General features: G+C 37.9%; 1 protein-coding gene across 1 annotated transcript in view; it reads left to right on the top strand.

The window, feature by feature from the left end:
• LOC149075111 (fasciclin-1-like) overlaps positions 1 to 23514 on the top strand; it is a 143417-nt gene extending 119903 nt beyond the window's left edge. The window contains exons 4-13 of the mRNA XM_089245672.1: positions 2361 to 2545; positions 8483 to 8612; positions 8719 to 8866; positions 10668 to 10851; positions 13352 to 13508; positions 15484 to 15616; positions 16548 to 16695; positions 17098 to 17269; positions 17389 to 17527; positions 19154 to 23514. Of these exons, the coding sequence (XP_089101798.1) occupies positions 2361 to 2545; positions 8483 to 8612; positions 8719 to 8866; positions 10668 to 10851; positions 13352 to 13508; positions 15484 to 15616; positions 16548 to 16695; positions 17098 to 17269; positions 17389 to 17527; positions 19154 to 19374 (1617 nt within the window). The 3' untranslated portion in view covers positions 19375 to 23514. The remainder of the gene's footprint in view (positions 1 to 2360; positions 2546 to 8482; positions 8613 to 8718; positions 8867 to 10667; positions 10852 to 13351; positions 13509 to 15483; positions 15617 to 16547; positions 16696 to 17097; positions 17270 to 17388; positions 17528 to 19153) is intronic.
• Positions 23515 to 27093: the final 3579 nt, after the last annotated feature.

Below are 27093 nucleotides of genomic sequence, written 5' to 3'. Positions count from 1 at the left end.
GGAGTATAATCTGGGGGAAAAAAAGTAGTTGAAGCCTTGAATAATGTTGTTTCAGACAGGTATATATATATCTTTATTATTCAATTTACCGCAGTACGTTTAAACCTATACCTACACTGCCATTCATTTCTCGGTGTTCCCAAAACGGCTCCCAAGAGCCATTTTCCGCCATGGGCTTTGAAGGGACTAACGCCGGCTACCGATCGCTTTTTTTTCTTTTTTTAATGAATGGACCGTTCCATTATTTAACAGGAACCGTTTCAAGGGCCGTTGGATTGACTGCGAGTAAAATTTCAACGTTTCAAACAAACATGAGACAAGGGGACATTCTCTCAGAAATATTCAAGTTTATCATTATCTAATTTCAGTTAGATTTTTTTTTTCTATATCATTTATCTATTTCTTCAATAGCTTTACGATCACGGACGCAATATTTCGCCCAAATGTCAATGGAATAAATTCAGACAAGTTCTCAGTGTTTTCTATCCCCTCCCTTCACCATTGCGAAGCCTTATAGTAACCCTATCAACTGAAGTTGCTTTTTCTTTCCCTCCTTCATTTCCATACTCCTGTTGGTGATTTTTTTTTTCCACGCATATAATGAATATTTCTACTATATGCATGAGCGAAATAGAACGCGTAGGGTGAGGGTAAAAAGGTACTCTGAAAAAAAACTCTCATCTACTTTATCTATTTCACTCTTTTTCCATTTATATTCCTTCTTCCTTTTCCCTTCCTTTTTGTAACGTGTGGTTGGGTTAGGACGTGGTTGCCAGATTTATCGGAGATCAGTCAAATAGAGCAAATCCAAATTTTGGTTTGGATTTTTTTCAAAATTAGGATTTTTGCAATTTGATCCAAAATTGCGAAAATCTTGTACGTGAAGTGATTAAACTAAAGTTTTTCGATGCAAAACACTAAGCCATCTTATAATAAATTCGTGGACTAATTAAAAAAACATTCAAAGAAGCTGATTCTGAGGCAGGGATTCCCAAATCGTTTACATTCGCGGCATCCCCGCAAATTTCAAAATATCTAGGCGATACCTGTGTCTGATCTCGAGACACATAGGTCCGTAAACCATCTCTCAGTGCTGTGACAGAGTTTACAGGAATCATAAACAGCCATATTATTATGTTTAATATATTTTATGTTCAGGATATTTCACGGCAACTCAAGGAGCCGCAATCAGCACACCCTTTCGGAAATCACTACTGTAAACAATTTCCAAGCTTTTATGCTCCTGGTACCCATTGAGGATTAGGCCAGAGCTTCACATATCTCTTAGCACTTATGCCTAGAGGACCGTTAAACAATCTCATGGTACCCTAGTACAGTGGCTCTTAACCTTTTCTTTCAGCCCATGGTTCTTGTGAACTTAGTCAAAACTAAATTTATAATGATAAAAAACTCCTCCAGTTCTCAGCTAGGCGTGGATCCAAAGATCGGGGGCGATTGGGGGGGGGGAAAGAAAAACCAATCAGTCATACTTGGAACTGAATAATATGGGAAAATCTGGCCTGTCTCGTAAAATACGGGATGCTCCAACGGACCTACACATTAAATTGCCCCTTCTGACACATCAACCTGGATCGCACCTACCATGAGCCGGAATTCGGTGAACCTCCTTCTGAGGGAGGGTGTGCAGCGCCGTGTCTCAGCATCATGGGTCCCTGGGAGAAGTGACGTTCTGAAGACCTTTATTAACTTGAACAACTCCTTGATAGTAGAAACTTATATATTTATATACTACTTACTCATGAAGACCATAGTACTAGATCGCATCGTATATCCCTCCAAGTGATTTCAAAAACTTGTCAAGTGTTACTGAAGTCACCGATACAATAAAGTCATACCACCCAGCCAGTGACGATATATTTGCTTTGGGGCCGTTCAAGTATTACGTAAGCAAATTTTTAGCCATTTTTGACCCCCCCCCCCCTGTCAGCAAAATTTCGTCATCAGCTCTGCCCCTAACTCATAATTTCATAAAGGGTGGTTGATGACGTAAGCATTATCCAAACCCCCCCCCCATTGTCATCAAAAGTCAGCAAATCGGAAACTACCCCCCCCCATCGTTGATGACGTAATACTTGAACGGCCCCCTTCTCAATTTTTGGTGGACCAAACAAAAAGTGTGGTGGGCTTTTTGGCCCACAAAATTCTACAATTTAACATATTAAAGAAAGCTTGCAAAAAAACACCGTAATCAATTTATGTTTATCAGTAACTATCAGTGGCTGGGTAATCAGTCTTTTTTACTTAGTCTATGTATTACTCTGCAGCTCTCATCAACTTTCGGTCCCACCTAATGATACGTAGGAAAGTTTTGACTTATGCTATTGTATATTGTATTGCAGGAATACTTCGTGAACAACGCCAAGATAATGCGCACTAACAAATACATGTCTCAGGAAGGTTACGAGCAGATACTCTACGTGATAGACGAGATTTTACAACCATACGTATCGAGTTCGTCTTTGCCTCCGAACGCCAACGAGCTCTTACAGAACCCAATGCTGTACAACATTATCGAGCCTCTCAGGTAAGGTCACAATAATAACTATTACTTGTGCGCATAGATTCCAGCAAAATCGTCGTACGTAATACCTTTTTTGCACACATCAGATGTGATTGCAATTAATGTTTATTTGCCGTCTGAAACCGTAACCATTCTCCATAAACTGCGGAATTATCGGTAAGTCTTAATGTGTGTGGCTGAATGACGAGGTAATTTCAGGACAAAAGAAGGTGCGGAAAATCAACTCCAGAGGGCAAACTATTGTTTTATTAAAATTTTATCGTATTTGCAATCGCTGAAAATATGCTCAATATGGTGGTAAAATTGCGAGTCTTTACCCGATATGTTTTGTTTTAACAATCGGGCCTAGGACATGACATAAAATGGTGCGGTATGCTATCAGATTTATATGCGTACTAGCATGAATGAATATATACTAGCAGAGATATATGACATAGTCACGGCCGAATAAGTCAATCACCCTAGAGGAGTGATTCCCCATGTGGGCGTTAACGCCCCCTTGGAGGCGATGGAATGTTCCCGGGGGGCGGTAGACGCTACGGGTATAACATAGGATCCTATGGGTTAGATTACGTTGACAGAAAAAAGTTTCTGAAGAAGGGGGCGATGGGACAAAAACATTGGAAAACTATGCCCTAGATCATAGTTTCCAACCTTTTTTGCCCCCATCACTCCCTTCTTCAGAAATGCTTTTCTCCCATCGCTCCCAACGCAATCTAACCCATAGTATCCTATGTGATATCCGTAGCTTCTACCGCCCCCCTGGAACATTCCATCAACGTCCACGTTGGGAATCACTGCCCTAGAGTAAAGAAACGTGATTGATTCGGGAAACGCGGTATGAAATGTCGGAGATTTAACCGGGTCCAAACCCGCCACCCTACGCGATTCTGAGCTGCACAAAACCGGTTTTGGAGAATTGGCCACGCAAACTCAACCATTAACATAGACCGCTCTGTGCTAGCCACACCTCATAACCGATTTTTTCCACGGGTTGAAACTGTGGAGCGCTACGGGTGTGGATCCGGTTTTGGAAAAGTAGTGCGACAGGTCGGAACAAGTGAATTCCACTTCTGCACGTCTGTATTTTTATTGCCGAATGAAATGCTCATGTCATTGATGATAACCTTCCATTATATTTACTATTTAAAAAAAAGACCACAAATATCTTTCTCTGGCCAGTAACAGACCTCACCTTATTAGCAGTTTGCCAACTGTTCGATGTTCTCTGGCATTTTCATCCCATTCCCACGAAAATCTCAATTAAATGATGTGCACAAAATCCTAATCAGATAATGACAACGAATGCATCAGTTTTCTTGAACATTTTTAATTTATGAAATGATATTATAGCTTTATAACATAACGAAAGGCATCGAAAATTGTTCGGAAAAGTAATTTTTGTTTGATTTTACTCAACAAATATTTTATTGAATTATCTGTAGAAAATTTGAGTGAGTTAATTTAATTTTTTGTATACCAAAATATATTGTTCAAACATATTTTTCCTCTGCTATAATTATGAAGTTTGATATTAAATCACCATTGCCTTCGATAATAATCAACTTATTTACTACTATTTCTTATTATATTCCAATCAAAACTGGGAAAAGTTGAATATTCGGAATTGAAAAATAAACAAAATTGAGAAAAAATTGAGAATTAAAAATTAACGAATGAAAAAATAATCAAATAATTAGAATAAAAAATAATCAAATAATTAGAATAAAAAATAATCAAATAATTAGAATAAAAAATAATCAAATAATTAGAATAAAAAATAATCAAATAATTAGAATAAAAAATAATCAAATAATTAGAATAAAAAATAATCAAATAATTAGAATAAAAAATAATTAAATAATCAGATAATAAGAATAAAAAATAATCGAAAAATCGAAATAGGAAAATAAACAATCAGACCTTGAAAAATGAATCCGAAATTTAAAAATGATAAAATAATCCAAATTGAAAAAATTATAAAATACCCGAAATTGAAAAATGATGAAATAATTCAAATCGAAAAATTATAAAACAATCCAAAATGACAAATAATAAAAGAAAATCACAATTGAATAATCGGTTGATCAAAATTGAATAATAATCGGTGGGTCACGATCGGAAAATAATCGAATCATCAGAATTGAAAAATAATTGCATCATCATAATTGAAAAATAATCGAGCAATCAAGATCGAAAAATAATCATGAAACTGACAAGAAATGCTTTTTTTCTTCGAAAAAAGGGAGTTGAAAAATTTGAATGCGCTTAAAGTACACTTACGCGCTTTCAAAACGACTCGTCACTTCTAGAAATTGTTGCGTAAATTATAAGATTTAAGATAAATTCTTTCTTTGTTCAAAATATCATTAATTTCAAATAATTATTTCGATATTACTAATAGAGTCTTAACAATGATGTCGATTCCAGTTTGTTTCAGTCATTTCCACGACTGAATTTTTCTTTTTATTTTCTCTCATAATTTACTTTATAATCAGATTATCAAGAAGCATCAAAGATTCTCGAAGACATTCCAGATTCTCCGATACCCAAGAAACTTCCCACACAATATATAATTACGGAGAATTATATATAATTCTCCGAAAAAAAAATAAAGTATTCGGGCATTCCCTCAGAACTATAAACACATATTACTTAAAATTTTCTTTCGAAACACTTTTAAATTATTAAGTTTCCACGATACCGCGTAAGAAAATGTCGAAACTCTCCTGAAACCATTCCCGATGCCATATAAATAGAGAAAAATAATCAATTATCACGTTGGAAATTATGCAAAGATTACTAAACAATTTTTCTCAGGAGTCACATTTCAAAGGATCCTCTCTCTGCGATCTTTAAATCCTTAATTCCAACTCGAAACAACGATTCTAAGTATTTTGGAAAAAAAAACAAATATAAATAAATAAGAATTTCTGTTGACGTTATGAATGAATTATTCGAATAAAACTAATTATTAAATAATAAAAACACACACGAAATTCACCTTATGGCACTTATTAAAGATAATCTTTTCCCTTCTTATTAATTGATATCACAGTATATATCTACTTTATTATCAATGGAAATAATTCTTAAGCATCATCGAGTTGATAAAGATTTAATTATAACTAGGAAAAATCTAATGGAAATGAGGAGAAATTGACGGAAATTAAATAAACAAATTCAAATAAGTGAATTTCTTGGAAAAAAAGAAGAAATTATTTTTTGAAGTTTTTGAATTTAAAAAAAATGGAGATGATATTGGAAACAATTCGAGTGGAAATTAATTTAATGTCTTCTTACCAATGATATCGTTCAAAGAAATATTTTTCCTCTCTCTTATTAGATGTTCATTATTAAATAATCAAATATTGTCAAAACTGAAAAAAAATATATTCACGTAATTGAATTTGAATATCTTTTTTTTGTCAAGATGAAATAATGTTATCAACATTTGATATTTTTTTAACTGCAATAATTAGAAACGAAAAATACATTTTTATTTAGATAATAGAAATTCAAATATTTCATTTCTTTTCTGTAACATAAGTGGTTATTTGGTATTGTTATGACCAATAATAATAATAATAAGAAGAAGAATTTTAAGGATGAGGTAATTATTTCCAGAACAATGTCATTGTGTTTGAAGTTGGGAATTTGATTTCGTTTCGCTTCAGTTTTGTTGCGTTTGAAGTTAAAATGCATTTCTTAAGATTATTATTTTCGCATTTTGTATTTCATTGTGTTTATCCGAATTGATTCCGCCTGAAGGTGGTGTTTTTTAGGAAAGATTATTTTGAGGTTTTTATTTTGTCAAAGTAGAATAATTAGTCTTGCTCTTGAAGTTTGGGTTTCGAGGTAATTCTGAAGCCTTGTAGATGCAGTTTTATTCGGTCTTTTAAGGTACGTCCATACTAATCGGTCTCGGGTTTGTACCTACTGCATGACTTTATGTTCTTGAATATAGTGAATGAGGTGAAAATATTTGAGACAAGATGCAGTGAAAACTGGTTGTTTATGTGGGGATACTGATTTTTTAAAAAATTCGTCTCTGCCGTGACTTGAACCCGGGTCCTTTGTATGCCGGACGAGTGCTCTACCATCTAAGCTGTAGATAGGAGAATATATATATCAATAAGTTCGGCCGTCTCGCCTTTACAGGCATACGGCAAGATGGATTCGACGCAGCGATCACAATTTCACAGCAACAAAAGCAAACACTTCTCTCGACAATATACTGAGATAGAAGAATATATAGAAAAAAAAAGACAATTTCTTTCTCTTGGACCGTATATATACTGAATGGTATCGTGCGATGGACGGTGACAGCAATCAGTGAATGGCTCACAAATGACATCAAGGCCACCAGATGGCGATACATACGAGAGAGAAATAAGCTACTTATCCAATGCAAGATATAGTTAAAACTGGCTGTTTATGTAGAGAGATACTGATATTTGAAAAAAACTTCATCTCTACGGGACGATGTGCATGTGTGGTTGGCAGCCGGTTTTCACTGTATCTTGCATTAAACAAATGGGAAGTACATCTTTGTCTACATGAAATATTTCATTGTAAGCCAAGCAAGGTGCACTAGACGAACGTCGAACTTGTGAAAACCCTCTGACTGTCGGTAGATCTTAAGAGACTTGCGTTGCGCCTTTTGGATAACTCTATAGCTAAGGCCTTGTGATCAAAACCGGGTTTTGATAAGACAGAAAAATTAGAGAAAAAGAAAGAAAAAATGAAAAAGCCGGCTTTTTAATTTATTACATCAAGGTAAAAGCGAGTAAGCACATGTAGGCATACAGTAAGGGGTTTGTATCGAACCAAGTGCCCGAGTCCTGCGAATAGGATCAGAGACTTATCAGCTGACTTTTTTTTTTCAAACAGAACATGACCTAGTCGACGGATTTTTGATCATGGATAATTGGATTCTGGATTTTTTCGAACCAAACCCCTGACTGGCTTCTGAAGTAGCGTGGATGTAGACCAAACAAGCATAAGCAAAAGCCAAACGGCCCCTTTAAGAGTTCAAGACTGGTGAGTCTCGAGTGAGAGTAATGGGGATCTTCCTTAAGACTAGGTGCTCATTATTCGTTTCGCTCTAGCCAAACTCACGTCCGTCAAAGAACTGGATTGGCTTTTACCTTTGTGTACTTAATTGATTCGTATTTTCAGTTACTTGTCAAAAGTTGGCTTGGGAGGAACCGGACGGTCAAGCAGTCACCTGACGAGTGCTATACGTCGTTCGACGTGACACAGACAGCTTAGCGGGAACTCCTTTGATGCAACGACAACAGATGGGGCACTACGAGAACTGATTCATCTTTAGCATGTTGCTTGACTCGTGATTTGTCATCCTGTGTGCTCAAAAGGACACACGAGTACGAGCCTGAGCAAGAGTATTATGAGCCCATTTTCAATTGATCATCCTAATTTGGTCACTTCTTCTTTGTCCAATATGATAAAATTTCTGCAATAAAATAAGGTCAGGGTTGGTTAACTGTTTACTCTCGTGCAAGGAGGGGCATTAGGTTTATGCTACTGCCGAATACTTCGCATTTGACTGGCTACTCTCAGTGAGCGATGGTAATGCTCGCTCCGTGAGCCTAAACTGAAAGCGTTGGATCATGAGATGGTATCCTTCGCACAATTACGTCTGCAACTTCTCAAAGTAAATCACAGAGAGGTTCCAATGACCAATATCAATGTCGAGTAAAGCTCAGTTTGAGCATACCACTATATATACTGACTGCTCAATCCGAGGAAGAGCGCGACTGGGTGTCACCCCGAAATAAAAAATCATATAGACTCTACCACCATCGCTCTGGAACTAAAAAAATGGGTAAAAAAAATAAAAAAAATATGTTTTATATAACTTTTATGCTGTATTGTATTTGAGTTTTTAACTATAGAATATTTGGCTATGTTTTGCAGCGCTTTCGCGTTCCGGGTAGAGCAAGAGAAATTAGGCGAGCTTTTCGAAAGAGACGGCAACCACACCTTCTTCATTCCTGTGGGAGCTGGCGTCGGACACAACTTCAACCGTCAAGTTGTTGATTCGTGGGTAAGCACGTCGTCGTCATTTTGTGAAAATTATTCTTTGGTTCGGAACGTTAGCCGAATACGCAGCGTATGTGACCGACCGCGTGATTATTGCTATTTTGTTCTAGGTTGTCAGAGGCCACGTCATACCGAGGCACGTTCTTTTCACGAGACTCGCAGGAACCCAGAGCTACGCTTCTGAATCGTACGGAGAAGACATTAAAGTGGAACTGTCCATTGTCAACGAGACGAATGCTGTCGGAAACTCGTACATGTGTACGCTATTGCCTTTCAGCCTTTCACATCTTTATACATATTTTTTTTGTTTTCGTATTTATCGGTCGTAAGTTCCGATTGCGATTCTTATTCATGGCCGAGGGAGATGTAGATAACTCACTCCAGGCACCCTTAAGTGGTCAGACAGATGATGTCTGGTGATTTCATGGATTCCCAAAATGATCTCAAATATTTTTCCGGAACAAACACGCGAGCTTCTCGGAGAAAAAAATGTATGAGGTTCACACTAATTCACTAGAGACACCCCCTACGGCCTTGCACGATATTGCATGTCGCCATTCTTGCACTGTTGCAATCCTGCCCATACATAACTGGCAATCTACGCTTCTTGCTCGAGGAGCGGCTCGCGTTAGGTGCCATTGTACTCATTTTTTTTTATGATGTCTCGCAGTTACTCACCGATTGTAGTCGAGCGAAGACTAGAATTCACAGATATTTACCATCATCTTTAAGTTCAGCTCTTACTCTAACAAGGGTCAGAAATAGGCGATTTATCTATCCCGTTTTACAAGTTCAAGTTGGTGTTTCAGCTCCTAGTTCACCTGTCCAGCAAATAGGACCGTCACATGTTCGTTAAAGAACTATATAGCTTTAGTCAATGAGGGGCAGACAGGTGGAGGTGTCACGAATAATTCGCAGTTGCTAAGTGGGGGTTGTATGCGTTCTAAACTAGTAGTTCTCAATTGGAGCTCCATAAGACATCGTTGCTGCTTTGGGGTATTTTAAGAACACGGGTTAAAATCAATTAAAGGGGGCAGCCCTAACATATGATTGAGGAGGCTACAGAGACCCGTGAAAAAAAAATATGTATGAAGCTTTAAGTCAATGATGACTACTACTACTTAACCAAACACCAACTCTGGCCATATCGCTATATACATTGCAATTTACTGCCATTAGTGAGATGGGCTGGAAGCGAAGGCGCTGTCTATCGGTGGTCGCCTCGAGTTCGTTAGGGAAAATATCTTATCGATATCCTCCCTTGGGTTCGAACCCGTGGACCCTGACAACAACCTTCACGATCGTAGACGAGCATCTTACCACCATGCCACTCGGGCACAAGTGAATGATGACTGTCGCAAACACCTTTTAGAACCCACTTGAACTTGAATGACATCATCCGGTCACTCTGTTTTCTCTCTTTCTCAAATTCATCTTCGCATCAGCCAGCTGTTAAAAACCTTTCCACTTGAACTACCCTACAAGACCAAGGCTGACGGCTATGCAGCCCAAGGGTGACGAGATCCATCTTATTTATGAAATTTTTGTACGCTACAAATTTACTCAGAAAATCAATTTAATAAGTAACTTAGATATAGAATTTTACTCTTTGATATTGGGAGAGCGGTCCCGGTGGAAACGGGATGTCCACTAGATAAAAATTGGTCCTGCGGGGGCGGGGGGCGGGAATAATATATAGAGAAACGCTAACAAAAATGTCCTATACGTACGCTCACCAAAACGGAGAAAGGTCCATTTTAGATAGATTAAAAGGCAGGAGAGAGAGAGAGAGAATAAAAATGATTTGAATTAAGTCACAATCAATCGAAACGTAAAGAGTTTCCTGCGGTGATAGACTTGATTGAGGTAGAAACTAAGACAGCTAACAACAGAAAATCTTGATTTATGAAGAAAAGGCATTAGAAAAAATAAAAACTTAAAGCACACAAAAACTAGAAACTAGACACTTTTCTTCTGCCCCATTGATATTTGTTTTTTTTTTAAATAATAATTTTTGTTTCTAAATTTATCAATTGAAAAATGATATTTCTTGGAGCAGTGTACGCCCAGAGCAACACGATGCACAGCGATTATGGACACAAGAAAGGCGTGGTCCTGTCCAAGATCTTGAAACCGAACATCCCGGTGAAGAACGGCGTCGTCCATCTCATCGAGAGTCCCCTCATGATAATTGACATCACGGTCTGGAAGTTTCTCAACAACGAAAAAGAGTCCAGGCTTTCGTGAGTATATCCCACGCTATTTGAAATATTACAGGTGCAAACATATATGCACTATTATTTACTCGCCATAAGAGATAAGAAAAAGAGACTTGAAATAGTTTCCAATTCATTTCAATGGATCTACTTAGAATAATTGATGGTGGGAATGTTTCTACCAGCAAACATAATTAATTCTTCTTGATTGATACGTCTCCAAATGGAACCGATTCACGAATCAATGCGGACATGTTTGTGAATAGATTTCCGTAAATTAACTAGTCATTCGTTCGAAGGTGAGTTGTGGATGTAACTAATTTTTCTTTCACCAACTACAGTGAACGGTGATTACCACTGAAAGACAAAAACCAATGAATTCAGAATTCATTGCTTATTCTTCCCTCCTATTTTTCTCGCTAATTTATCAGCTGTTTCAAAGATGCGTACTTAACGTTTCAGAGAGAATGATAACAGCAGTAGATGTTACACGCAAAACGGTATTTTGAAATAACAGTAATATCACTGTTATTCAGAACGAAATCAGATATTTCATCTTCAGCTGCTGTAAATATCTTTAGCGGCTAGCGATTTTTTTTTCACTACTGTTGAAGACAGAACCAGGTGTTCAATTTGCAGCTGCAGCAAACAACTTTAGTAGGTAGCAGTAATATAGTTGATAATTATAACTATTGAGAACAGAAACCAAATGTGCAGCTGCTGCAAACATCTTTAGTGGCTAGTAATTTTTTTGCTTCATTACTGTTGAGGACAGAATCAGATGTTTTATGTGCTGCGAGCCTCTTTGGTTGATAGCAGAAATATAGTTGATAATCGAAACTATTGGGAGCAGAACCCGACGGTTTTGGCTGGAGCTGCTTCAATTATCTTTAGTTGATAGCAGTAAACTCACTGCTATTAATAACAGAAACCAATGTTTCACGCGCAGCTGTCGCAAATATCTTTAGTAGACAGCAGTACTATCATTAATAATTGAGGGTATTAAGAACCAGATGTTCTATCTGCAGCCGCTGCAAACTCTTTAGCAGCTAGCAATTTTTTTTCATTTGTTAATGGACATAATCAGATTCTCATTTGCCGCTGATCGTAAGCATCTCTCTTTAGTGAATATCAGCAATAATATCATTGATAATTGAAGGTATTACGAAGAGAAATCTGATGTTTTATCTGCAGTTGATGTGAACAGTTTCAGTGGCCAACAATTTCTTTTTCCGCGCTGACAACAAAACCAGATGTTTCATTTGCTGCTGTCGCAGACATCTTCAGTAGATAGCAATAGCATCATTGACCATTGAGGCTATTAAAAGGCACTTTTCTATTGAGGCTCGTTTTTGGTGGATGACATTTTTTAGTGATAATGTACTGAGAATAGTACGAGACGTTTCATAGCAGTTGCAACAGACAGTTCAAGTGAATAGTACCATCGAATAGTCGGAATGATTGCAGCCGAGATCGTTTACTTGTGTCTTTTGATGAATAAATATGTTCGTACACTCCTGAAATGAATGACTTTTATTCAGGGTGTTCTGTTAATGGACCGACAAACTCAGAGGATTGTTATTAGGCGTAAAAAGGAACAAAAATTGCAATGGAACATGGTGTCGCAAACCACGTTGAGAGGATGAAAATCGCAAAAAACGCATGCAGGCTCTGAATCCAAAGAAGACGAAAGGCGGATGCCAGTTGATCGCTGAATACGTTCGTGGGTTCCCTCACCATATCTGACGTAAGTGGCAAGTGGTTCATGCATGATGGGTGCCACTGCACATTTTTCCGGCGAGGTGCGTAATCACCTCGATGTTACATACCCAAGGAGGGGGATTGGACGCGCGAGACCCGTTGCTTTGCCTCAACGTTCACCGGATCTCAATCCGTGTGACTTTTTCCTATGGGGTCACCTCAAATCACTCGTTTATGCGACGCCTGTGGGCACACCGGATCTCATAGCGTGGCTTGTCGTCACTGCGGCAGACATCAAAAGCATACCTGGTATCTTCGAGCGCGTTCGGGAATCGTTTTTACATCATTGTAGAATGTGCAATGACGTCAGCTGCGGCCACTTCCAACAATAATTAATCAAATAAATCTTTTTGTAGTTATTATTGTACTTTTTGTCGTTCCAGCGTGACGTCGAAACCTGCATGCGTTTTTCGCGATTTTCACCCTCTCAACGTGGTCTACGACACCATGTCCCTTTGCAATTTTTTGTTCCTCTTGATGTCCACTAGCAACCCTCCGAGTTTGTCGGTCCATTAACAGAACACCCTGTATATAATAAAAGATAATCTTTATGGTCATCAAACAAACATAACAAGCAATAAATTCTTCGTCGACTTTTCTTTTTTTGTCACATTCGCCAGTAATATACGCGATTTTTCTGTCGTGTAATCCAGTGCGACTGTCGCTGATTACACCATCTCCCTACAGAAGGTAATAATCCTTATATAACGTTTATGTCGGTCATTTTACCCCGGATTTTATTATTATTTTTCCCTCCCTTGAACAGGGAGTTCTTACAACTGGTGAACTACGCTCCGGATTTCAAGGAGATCTTGATGAGTACTCCAGAGAAAACGCTATTCGCCCCATCCAACGACGCCATTCGACAACTGCCTCGGGAAACGATAGAGGCCATCAAGACCAATATAACGGCCATTACGAACGTGAGTATACAACACGCATATGTATTCGAGAGAGAGAGGGTTTTCTTTCTTTTTTCCTCTATTTCGTTACATGTACGTACGTTATTTTGCCGGACGAGAGTTTTCTGTTAAAGCACTTTATTCATAATCATTTCGCTATTTTCACGATAAGTGCTGTTACGAGAAAACGAAACGATATTAGAGTAGTGAAGGGAAAAAAAATCGCGATTTTTTCCTCCAAATATTCTCGAGTCCTTAAGAAAAAAAATATGGGCATGGCTCGTGTATAAGCCAAATTATTCTCTATAATAGGCTATTTCTATTGGTTTAATGATACACAGTCCCAAAGAAATATGTTTTTATCCCGTGGATCCAAACTGAGCTGTAAGGACCCGGAACATGGATTTTGCCACGAACTTTTCTATGGAAGAGAGGTCCTCGAATCTATAGCCAAAACAAAATTAACATCCATTTCTATGCAGTATACCCGATTCGTATCGAGAAGAAAATATCGATGGCAGTACATTGTGTTATTAGAAGTTCCTAATATTTCGTGGCCCCCATGCACCCCTTATAACAATGCAAATAAGAGCACGGACCCCCTTAATAAAATACTGTTAAATAAAATAATTTGGGTCAGATTTCTATGCTTTTGCATATTTTTTTATGGTATTTCTATATTTCACTATTTTTTACGCGCTCGAGTATTTTTTCGCGATTTTCAGTAATTTTAATGAATCTTTTCATGATTTTCAGAATTTAAGGTAGCCTATATTTTCTATTTTAGACCATCACTTTGCATATTTCATAAGAAAAATGAAAAAAAGGGGATTTCCCCCCACCACAAGCTCACACTTCACTAGCTTCATTGCCCAAAATTGACAATTTTTCGACGATATTAGCAATAATTGACAATTTTACTTACTTCTGGCAACAATTGGCGATGTTTCGGCAATATTAGCAACAATGGGCACTTTTATTTGTGTGATTTGGCATCGTTTTGGACAGTGATTGGCGATATCCATATTTCCTTGAGGAAATTATGATCAAAATAAGGAAATTATGGATATCGCCAATCACTGTCCAAAAACTGCCAAATCACACAAATAAAAGTGCCAATTGTTGCTAATATTGCCGAAACATCGCCAATTGTTGCCAGAAATGATGCCAGAAGTAAGTAAAATTGTCAATTTCCTCAATTTATATTTATAATTTCCTCATGGAAATATGGTCAGCCTGTTTTTAAAGGCATATTTTTATGCTTTTGCCGCATATTTTGAGATTTTTAGAGCATAAATGTATTTTTTTATGGAGAGAATTCTGCCGGTTTTCAGGTCATAAAATCGTAGCCCTAGTATGAATAATAAAAAAATAAATAAAAGAAGTGATTATATTTTTTCCAATTCAGGTTCACACGGACCCCTGGTTGAGAACCCCTGAACTACTGTAGATGGTCTGTAAGTGACATAATGAAAGCTGGAATGTTGCCAATATTCATTCGAATTTGAAAGTCTCTACGGGCAGAGAGCAGGCAAAAACTCAATGCAATACTTACACAATATGAAAATAAATACATACATTTGCCATTTCACTTCAGAATATAGGAGCCAGATGGCACCACCATTAGAACATGAAGCATGCATAAATCTGGCAACATAAATATCTTAAGTAGTACACTGAGAACGCACTATCCGACCAGTTCGTTAGAAATTCCCAGAGGAAAGACCCAGAATGAATGACAGAATCGGTTAATTTCCATTGGTTATTGTGGTATTTCAAAGTCGTGTTTTTTAGTTATAAAATATTGGAGCACTGACGACCCGCGACCGCTGTCACTGAGCCAAAGCGGCAAGAGCAACTTCAAAGCCCTTGCTATATAGCCCTGGTACCGATCACCAATATCACATCCTCGTTATTCCCCCCTCTGTACCCGCTCATGCAGCTCATCATCATGATACGACAATGTGGTAAATTAAGATTAATTTTTTTTTCCCAGCTTCTGATGCTCCACCTGGTGATGAAGTCGATATCGACGGACGACGTTCTGTACGGAAGGCACAGGGAGTACTTATCCGCCGACAACAGGAACGCCCTGTATTTCCGAGTCATCGGCAACGAACAGAACAAAAGTAAGTCACTCCATACCCTTCTATCTCTATCATTGAAGAGTACATACAGAGTGGTTATAAATATACGGAAATTACTCAGGCATATGTAGCGCCCATTCTGATGGAGGTATTGGTGATGAAACTTATTAGATAGGATATATGGACCATAGGTAAAAGTAAGATTCAGTAAAAAAATTGTTGAATTTTTGTCCGCCAGGTGAAAAAGTGGCGCTTTTTGTCGCAGTTACCCATGATCCAAATAACGTATATACCAAGTTCCAATGAAATACGTCCACCACAACGGACGCTACATAGGTCGGAGTGCTGTTCCCGAGTGGCGCAGTGGTAAGATGACGTCTTCCACCATTAAGGTTACCGTCAAGGTTCACGGGTTCGAATCCGGGAAGGAACTTCAATCACAAGTTTACCTACCGAGCCTTGGGCTACCACGGATAGATGATGACACCTTCATTCCTACCCAACTCCACTGAATGGAGTGACCAGAGTTGGTGTGCGGTAAAGTAGTATTATTAAAATGACCCTACTCTCGGCTTAGTTACATTGACACTACCCCGACCTATGTAGCGCTCGTTGTGGTGAACTTCATTGAAACTTGGTATATACACTGTTTGGATCATGGGAATATATGATAACTGCAATAAAAATCGCCATCTTTTCACCTGGTGGTCACAAATTGAACTATTTTTTATAGAATCTTTCTTTTCCCCATGATCCATATATCCTATATAATAGGTTTCATCAAAATAGCTCCATCAGAATGGGCGCTAAATACGTCTGAGTATTTATAACCAGTTTGTATTCAAGTTCGTTGATTGGTTTAATTTTCACTGATTTCTGAGCTGTATGCATATACCGATGTGTCTTTTTTGTAGCGTTTTATGGAATGTTATGTGTTTCCTACTTAAGATTAATCTCAATTTCTATCCCAAAGCTCTGACGGTAGATGGAGGTGGAGTAAAAGCAGCAGCTATCCAAGCAGACATTGGTGCAGTTGACGGAATGGTTCATATCGTGGACAGGCTTCTGGGTCTTCCCTACCAGACGGTTTATAGGAAAATGGCCGCTGATCCTGATCTCAGGTAATCATAGACTCTTATATCATTTTGAACGAAGGTGAAAATTTTCCGTTCGTCGTCTTTGACGTTTCAGACAGACAGACAGACATGACCGCCCCACAGAGAGACCATTTCGGGATGGCTTGCACTCTTTCCCCCTTTGACATTCCAGGCAGGGCCGCAACTAGGTGCTTGGTTACCCGTGGCAAACGCACATTTTGACGTCCCCTTCCAATGTTGAAGGAGAGAATGAAATTGCACAGAATGAAATTTGCGCCCCCTCGGGTCCAGTGCCCGGGGCAGGGTGCCCTGCTCCCCCCTAGTTCCGGCCCTGGTTCCAGGCGTTGAGGTTATTTGCAACAGAAAATTGTTTAAAAAGATAACGTTATGATGATGATTAATGTGTTAATTTCCATTGTCTTCCAGTAAATCGTATTATTTGAGCCAGCAGGACGACTGGGTTTCGACCCTGGACAGCCACGACAAGCGCTTCACGTTCTTCGTGCCCAGCAACGAGGCCTGGGACGACATCAAGCACCAGATGCCCACCGAGTTCGTCGAGCTGAACTCGGGCGTCGCAACTTATAACGTGCACAAGGTAAATCAAAATGATTCTCATTACGACTCGTATATAAAAATGATTTAGCAATACCTCAAATATTTTTTTTACTTCAGACACTAAATCCTTATTTTTCCCGTGTTTATGATCATCCACAGATACTTGACCGTCATCTTGTGGTCGGTAGAGAGATTAGATACAATGACCTGCACCGTATACAACAGATACAGATGGTCGACGACGTGTTCAAAGTCAAAAGGGCCTCGGACACCGATGGTTCTGGACTGTTCGCATATGGTAATTACATCTATTCATCTAACGACGATTGATTCATGAATTATTTTGTATTCTCTCTCTTTCATGAATTATTCTGTATTCTTTCATGATTCTGTGAGCAAAGTACATTTTAATTAAATGAAATTACATGCAACGTTTGTGACACATATTCAAAGCACAAGCTAGAAATCTTACGCGTTTTGATATTCCGTGGTGTCCGTCAAAGATTCAAACGAAAATTATGCGTCTGTTAACCCCAAGCTTCTGCGATGAAGGGTCTGGCGCGATTCTTATGTTACGTCGTATCTTGCTGTTGCGTGTGTGCGGTCTTGGTCGTCTGAATGGCCTGTTTGGATTTTGGTCGAATTTAGAGAGACTAAACAAGTCTGGTCTTTCTGGTTGTCGATTGGTTTGCCTGGGTCTGGCTGGTCTGGATTTTTTAACCAAATTCAAAAGACTAATCACGTTTGATTGTCGTCTCGGTCTGATGTAATGGGCCTGTTTGGGTTTCAATCAAATTCAGACAGACCAATGATGTCCGGCTATTGTCTCAGTGTGATTGGCCTATCTGGTCTTTTTGTTTATTTTGATAATTGGTTTGTCTGGATCTGGCTCTGGTCTTGATTTTAACCGAATTTATATAATCGCGTGTCTGGCCGTTTCTCTGATTGTTTTTTTTGGGTTACAACCAGTCATACTGTAACGCCGGATATGGCTCAGGCTCTGTCCCATGGGGTATATAATCACTGTACCCCGGGCTAATCCAGACAAACTAGTCCTGATGTGTTGTCGTCTCAATCGAACGGACCTTGTGAAGATATCTTCACGATGTAAGGTGAGACGTGTCTGGTCTTATCCGTCTCGATCGGATTGTCCTGTCGGTGTTTTAACCAAACAGACTTATCATGTCTGACTATCATCCCAATTCGATTGTTCTGGCTAGGTTTAAACCAGACACACTAATCATGTCTGTCTGTCGTCTCAATCTGATTGTCCTGTCTGGGTTTAAACCAGGCAGACTAATCCTGTTTGGATGTCATCTCGATACGATTGTCTTGTCTGGATTAAAATCAGACAGACTAATCCTGTTTGACTGTCGTCACGATCGAATTGCCTTGTGTGGGTTTCAACGAGACAGAGTAACCATGTCTTCCTGTCGCGTCTTGGTTTGACTGTTTTGCCTGGATTTTTTACAAGAAAGAATAATCATGTTTGGCTGTCGTTCCGATCTGATTGTCCTATCTAGGTTTCAATCAAACCGACTAATCATGTTTTATTGTCATTTCAATCTGATTGGCCTGTGGGTTTAAGGCGAATTCAGGCAGAAAAATAATATTTAGCTGCACATCTCGATCAACTGATTCGTCTCTCTGCATTTGGTCAAAATTCAACCTGGACGATAAGATGATCAGACAACAGCCGGACACGACATAACACGAAAATTCTGCAAGTTGCTTCATCATAGACATTATTGATCAACAAGCACTCCTTGTTCTGATTTGTAAATTTTTAAATGTCATTTATGTGAGCCGAAACGCGTAAGGATTTTGAGATTTTACTGAGGGGGGGGGGCATTGCCTCTCTCTTTACCGTTGTTTTTAATTTCAATTGTTTCAGTCTTATGCTCAACGTGTGTTCTATTTATAGGTGACAAAGTTATCGAGTGGGAAGGTATCGAAGCCAGGATAGTTCGCCCTGACGTACAGGCGGTGAACGGAATAATCCATGTCATAGATCGTGTCATGATGTCGAGTTCTGATCTGACAGGTGCAGCTCCATCTACGATCCATCGCAGGAAGTCGATCGCGACGTTCGCGACCACTGGAGTACTATTGACTATCCTCATGTTCGTGGTTATGTCTCTATAGAGAAAAAAAACCATGAAGGCGAATATGCGTGTGAGTGATAAGTGTGTATGTTTGTGCGTGTGTGTGTGTATATGAGTTTTTTCGTTGTGAGACCGGCGTTAACACTTAAAGCTGAGAAAACATTGGAAATGAACAAGACGCCAAACTACTTTGAAACATCCATCAATTACAGTGAATTGACGGAGGAACAAATAATGTGGACGTCATCTCTCTGTGTTGAAAGAAAATGGTTCCGTCATTGGGGGTAGGCGTTCGTATTTCACCAACCCTGTTCTTACGTTGCTTATCATTGGTTTTCTTCGGTTAACTTCTCTCCCCATTCAGCCGTACCCCCATCATCCCCAAAAAAAATCCAGAGAGGAGGACATCAACAACGCAATGTCCAGTTTCGTGGCCCTAGTGTCCACGTGAAAGTTTCGAACGTTTTTCTAATGGCCTTTTTGGTGTTGTGTGTGTGTGTGCACTGAATCAAACTTGTTAAGGACTTAAGGCTTTGTACACGACTGTGCGCTGTCCGCGTTTTCTTAAATGGATTATATCTGACATTACGAAACGGGCTTCTTTTTGGATTATACCGAACCAATGGATACGGCTAAAGAGGATAAAAATGGAGAAAGCTTATGTGCTGGTCGTCGTTGTATAATGTTCATGTACGTAATGATGATAACGTGAGTGATGTGTGTTGTTTCTATTGTTCTCATATATATATATATATGAAAGAAATGGCTTCGTTATTTGTTGGCTTGAAATCATGTTTTTCAGTTCTCGCGCATATTTCTTTTCTCGATTATATTGTTATCATTGATATAAGAAATTGATTATATTGTTATTGGAACCCATAATTCGGCAATATGAGCATTCTAAGAAAGTTATGACACAACCCGATCAGCGTTTATTATGTCCAGAATTACCAATGAGTTGATGTTTGATCTCTTTGAAGGGGCGCTATTGACTGCTCGACGAGAGACATCGATGAGTGATAGTGATGATGAGAAATGTTCCTGGCCCAACCTGTCTCTATTACACGCAAGTGTTTCGAACTCCAGAGCATTGCCTATTATTTTAACTGATTTCTTGGCCGTGATATGCTCTAAAGGCAAATCCCCCCCCCCCCACAATGAGGTTTTTTCTAAGTTTCCGAGCATTACTCAATCTTTATTGCAGGGGTTCTTAACGTTTTATTTTCTATGGTCTCCTTGCTATTAAGAGGAAGATCACGGATGACGTTGCAGAACAATGTTGAGCACATACAGTAATAATGTAAAAACGATAAGTTCATTGTTTTCTAATCCAAGCTCATGGACCTGTTGAAACCTCGCTGAAGACCTCAGGTTAAGAACAACTGTTTTACAGGATAAGAGCAGTGATGTTACCACCCGAATGAAATCAGAAAACAATTAGTGACTGTTGTGTCATTATTGGAAGAATCCATGATGTAAAAATTGGTTATTATTAGTTGAATTCAGGTTTTTTTCCCTAGACGTGCCCTTAACAGTGGATATTGCTAACAATAGTTTTTCCGTACGATGTACATCTTTAACGATTGCTTTCCGTACGACGAACATTTCTAACAATCGTTTACCGCACGATGGATATTTCTAACCATTCTTGTCCGTGTGATGTGAAAATTTTTTATCAATCATTCCCATGGTAATAAACTGTTTCCTCAACGTTATTGACTTAACAGTGATTTTCCAACTACAGATATTCCTAAACTTACTGATTTCTCGACTCACACGAACGAATTTATCTGGTTCTTTTCCAATAACCCCGATTACCAAAATTTCGAAAGCCGCTGTAAAGATCAGTTTCTCACCAGCCGAAATCCCAACGGCCCTAAATCAATTCCCTTAATAGAAATTGAAATTAATTGAATTCAACTTTATCAATTTATTCTTTATTAACGTAAAAAAGTGTGATTGATTATAAACAGTACTTAAGTTATTGCAAAAGTTATGGAAAAGTGAAAGCAAAATTTTTAGGCTAACAAAAATGGAACTGAATTGTATAGAAATGCGCCCAATTGTTACATCCCATGTTTTTCTTTACGTAGATGAGAACAAAAAAAAAAAATTAGGAATTTAGTTGTGTCGGGATTTCGGTAATGTCCGGGATTTTACTGTCGGGATTATATCCGGAATGGACTAAGGCATGTGATTTCGCGTAACCGTAATTACTCTAATGTTATCAGTAAAATATTTATGTAAGTTATGAATAAATGGGGGGGGGGAACCTGTGAAAGTTCTCTAATCCAATAAAACCTAAAATGTTTACAATGATACGTCTATTTGTTGATAGGATTAAATTAACATGCAATTAATTATTAAGCATCACTGTTTTTTGATGCTAATTATAACTTCCGAGAGGACGGAAAAATTGCCATCCAACTATTACAACCATTATTGTTCCGTTTATTAGAAACTCGTATCGCATATATATATATATAGCCTATAAGTGGAATGTTTTGAGATGTTGAAAGTGTTCTATATATTAAAAATAAAACAGTTAAAATTATTTGATGTTCCGTAATTGAAGATATTTCTAAATGGAAAAGAAAAAAATATTGGCCCTTGAACAGATGCATGCTCAACCTGTGGCCCGCGGGCCAAATGTGACCCTCGAGCTCAGACATTATTTTGTAAGAACGAACTAAGTCGTTATTGATAAATTTACTGCTTCCTTATATAAACAATGTTTATCCACACGTTTTGGTCTTTTGCTGAGAATGCCGGTTCCAGATCACTTAAGTGACCCGCGGCAAAGTTTAAGATCACTTTAGCGATCCGCGACGCAGTTTAAGATTACTCAAGGAGCTCCTGGCACATTTTTAGATCGCTCAAGTAACCTGCGTCACATTTACAGATTGCTCAACTGACCCGCGGCACAGAAAAAGATCTGCCGACGCAGTTCTAGAGTACTCAGAGCTTCTGGCACATTTGCCAATCATTGAGTGACGCTCGACTCATTCAAAGATCACTCAAGTGACTACCACTACTACTACTTAACGGTACATGCACCTCGTACACATTCCTCTATGGAATTTCTAACGAATCGGCACATGCCCGGAATCTGTGTTCTGAGTGTAGGTGCGGCCCTAACGTATTTGCGTTGTCGCGTTGCGCTTGTTTCGTTTTCATGCTGCCATATGGTTTCCATTTTCTGAAGTAAAGGTGGAAATGCTCGAATTTTCACGTTGTGCCAGTATAGTGTTGTAGGTCTGCCTGCTGTCTGCGGAGACACTTTTTACATGGGTGACCGGTTCGCATTCGCGCCTCGAAGCTGGAAAACCGCAGAAAAACTCACTTAAATGACTCGGGGCATAATTAGAGATCACTCAAGTGATCCACAAAACAATTTAAGATCACTTTCGTTATCTGCGGCGCAGTCCAAGATCACTCTAGGAGCTCCTGACACATTTTCAGATAACGAAAGGGCTTGCGACACATTTAAAAGATCACTCAAATGACCCGCGGCACATCATAGATCACTTTATAGATCTGCGGCACACTCTCGGAACCAATGAAGTAGCCCGCGACACGTTTCCAAACCAATGGAGTTTCCCGCACGCTCCAAATGATTTAGCATCCTTCCCTTAAAAGCTCCATGAACCAACAATATCGAAATCTGATCGCCAATTGACGACATTTTTAGAGCAGTTGATATGTTAACGAAGAACTATAATCAAAGTAATAACAATGAAGTTATGCAATTGCTTAACATTTTTGGTTTCCTCGACCCCCATGTTGCTGTTAGACTCTCTTTGAACATGAATGAACATACAACTGGTATATCTCGAGTAAATTATTGATTGCGCTTCAATTATTATATGGTACGAAATTTAACAAACAAAAAAGGAGGACCATTTTATATATATATGCATATACATACATGAATATATACTCATACGCAGGTTTGTGTATGGAATTTGTAAAATTGGAGGAAAAGATGGTGTTGTTGTGATTAAATGATGATTATATGCGATCATTATTTGGAGAAGTAGTATGAGAACAGCATGTCGCTAAAATAATGAACACGTTGTGTGCAAGAAAAAAACAATATTTACGCGAAATTTGTATGAGTATAAAACTCTCAAAATGGGGAAAAAAAAATCTGAAATAAAAGTTTATTTTGTAAATGTTACTGATATTGTCGATTTATTTCATTGAATAGTTTCAGTTTGTAAGACTTCATTCATGATTTGCAAGCACGATTGATTGATTTATCAATGATAATAGTCATTTCTTTTTCAAAAATGAACGCTGTTGAAGACCGTTACCTCAAATCCGGGATTACACTATAAAAATTTTAGAAAAGTTATTTTATAAAACTTTAAAAAAATGAAACCAATAAGCCTGCTCGTTGCATTCGCTCGAATGTAACTGACACGCTTATCGGTTGCATTTTCCAAGTTTTATAAAATATGTTTTATGAAACTTTTATAGCGTAATTGCCATCCACAGTGAACACAGTATAAGACTGGGATTACATAATAAAAGTTTGGTAAAAGATCTTTTGCGAAACTTAAAAAAAAACTAAAAACTTATAAACTGGTCTATTGGTTACATTCGCTAGAATGTAAACGATATGCTTATTGGTTGCATTTTTCAAGTTTTGTGAAAATATTTTTATAAAACTTTTATCGCGTGACTCCGGCCTCTCAATTGGTTTCCCGTACGATACAACCATTTTTAACATTTCTGTGGTGTTTGGTCAGAACTTGATAACTACAAAATCACATTTTTGAGATACAAGCATTTTCATTGTCATTTAAAAGTCAAAAATAAAGTATATACACAAATACAAAGGAAAATATCATGCATCAGCATGTTGGTTAGCCGTACGCAAGTATATTTGTGCATTTATCTCCCTTCCAATTAGTTATAATTAGCAAGACTTACTTTTAGATCAAAAAGCCATTTTTTGGAAATATGATGTCCTGACCAAACACCACAGAATTGTTCCCACGATATAATGAAGACGAGTTTTAAGTGATGAGCGTTTTCAACAGTAACGTTTTTTTTTACCAAATTTTACTTTTTTTTTACAATATTTTTTAGTAAAAATGACTTTTTTTTAATAAAGTATTTTTTAGCAAAAAAAGAGCCCTTTTTAGACTGGTTTTTAGCAACAATTACTATTTCTAACATACATTTTTTTTAACGTTCGACACTTTCAATGGCAGTTTTTTGCAAAAAAACATTTCTAAAATTATATAGCATAAAATTTCTCCATTTCTAACAATTGGCTCCCTAAAGGATAGGCTATAACTATTTTTGTTAATTATTCTCGTGATATAATGAACTGTAGACTTTTCTTTCAGGGATGAACACTTTCAAATATAAAATGCCTATTGTTGCAGTAAAAGTGACTAGGTATTTTCTGAGAAACAAAAAAAGCATTGATGAAGAAAAATAGTTTCTAGTGACACACATATGACTGACTTTTTCAACAATAGTTTTTCAGCAACAATGGCAATTTCTGACGAAACTTTTTTTTCTTCATCAGGTGAACTTTTCCAATAATACACTTTAACAAGATATTGGGATTTTCTATGGATATTCTTCAAATGATGAACGCTTTCAACAATATTTTTTAGCAACAACATATTTTTTTTAACAATGGACAAATTTTCAACAATAAATTTTAGCGCGCAGTGATGACCTCTTCTTGAAATATTCTTTCAAAGATGAAAACTTTCAAAAATAGTTTTAGCAACAATGACCATTTCTAACAAACATTTTTTTTTTCTATGGTGAACTTTTTCAAGAATATATTTTAGCAAAAAAAAGTGGGTTTTTCTAAAAACATTCTTCCAATAATGAACGCTTTCAACAACAGTTTTTAGCAACAATGTCCATTCTAAGAAATAATTTTTTTAACGATGGACATTTTCAAAAAAATGACCTTTTCTAAAAATAATTTTTCAGAGCTAAACCCTTTCACACAACAATAGTTATATAGTAAAAATGACTTTTTCCGTTTATACGATGAAAACGTAGAAAATTAGTTTTTAGCAATAGTTTACTACATTTATAGATGGCTTATGTGACTCACAGCACTTTTGAAGATCACTCAAGTGATTTGGTGGGCACATTTATATATCATTTAAGGGACCTGAAGTGCTGTTCCAGATCATTTAAGTGACCTGAGGTGCTGTTCCACATCATTTAAGTGGCCTGCAACACATTTACAGATTATTTAAGTGAGCAGCAGCATATTCACAGACCACTTAAGTTACCTGGCACATTTATAGATCATTAAATGACCTGTGGAGTTCAGATCACTTATGTGGCCCACGAAGAATTTACAAATCACTTTATTGACCCATGGCACCTTTTCAGATCGTTTTAAGTGGCCCGCGACACGTTTTCAAACCAATGAAGTGACCCGCACTCTTCAAAGAGTTGATCATCCTTGATTTAAAATAAAGTATTTTCTATCCAATAAAATTCAATATAATCCGGATCACGATACAAATCTTCCCCACAAATGCTCCTTTCCATAATCCTTATGATAAATCCTCTTTTTAACGGAAACACTGTTTTCGAACAGACAAACTTGGTTATAACAACCTCGGTCGTAACGAGACCTAGGCAATAACGTCAATAATTGATGGTCCGTACTGATTCCCATAGAGAATAATGCTAATATAAAGATAAGAAGATATTACAGAATGAACCTTGCATCGATGAAAAGCAACCGACTCGGTTATAGTGCCAGTTTTTTCCCACTTTTGTATCTGTTTTAATGACGTTTTCTCAAGAAATTCCCAAGATTAGAGCTGGTAATATCCAGGAAATTTTTGTTCGTTGCTCCACGTTTCTACATAACGTTATACGAAACATTTCCATACTTTGCCCTTAACGACTTTTTGTTATAAAAATTCCCGATCTTTCAACGAATCTTGCTTTAATTCCTAATGTTTACATGAACGAAGGAATTTGCATGATTTATAAATTGTGTTATAGTGAATATCCATCTCATATATTTGCCAAGTTTCATTTTTTTTTCCACCATGAAATACATTTCGGCAGACTTGCCGTAGCATTTTTTTTCTCGCCAAGAATTATTTGTAAACAATATTTGCTAATTTTGTCGACACATTTTGGCAACGTGTTTAGCAAGGATTACCAATGTCCCGTATTAATTAACTCAATTGCCGCTGTGGTGGTCGAGTGGTCATAGTGACGGACTCGCGTCGCGGGGACCCGGGTTCGAGCCCCACCGTCGCCACAGTGGTGGTCGGCTGAAGTTGGTTTTCTGTGGTTCCCAACTTTGAGGCGCAAATGTGAGTCGATCTCCCCGTTAAAAAGTCTCGTCACAGAGAGCAACAGGCCTACAAACAGTACAAATATACAGTCACTACACATCACTCACTTCACTTCTGAGATATAGATGGCAGCACTGAAAAATCATACACAACACTAGATACTCACTCAGACTGTTAGGTGCACACACTTACAATTCCGGCACAACTCAAAAGGCAGTAAATTGCCTATGGCGATAGACCTGAGTTGTGCTCGGTATTTAAAAAAAAAAAAATTAACTCAATTTCCCATATTTTTCCCTATCAAATTGGTCAACCCGATCATAAGAAATGGAATTTTCACGCGAGGTGTTTGATTGCCTCTGATGATATTTTTCGTCAAAAAAAGTTCTTGGAAACATCAACCTCAGTTATAACGATGGCTTGGCTATATTGATATACCAATGACTTAC

This window comes from Pholcus phalangioides, unplaced genomic scaffold (assembly GCF_987345545.1).
Source record: "Pholcus phalangioides strain wild (caught in Gottingen) unplaced genomic scaffold, Ppha-v1.0 ptg000016l_1, whole genome shotgun sequence".
Taxonomy (NCBI): Eukaryota; Metazoa; Arthropoda; class Arachnida; order Araneae; family Pholcidae; genus Pholcus; species Pholcus phalangioides.
Note: the sequence above shows the minus strand (reverse complement) of the source record. Positions and strands in the feature narration are given on the sequence as shown.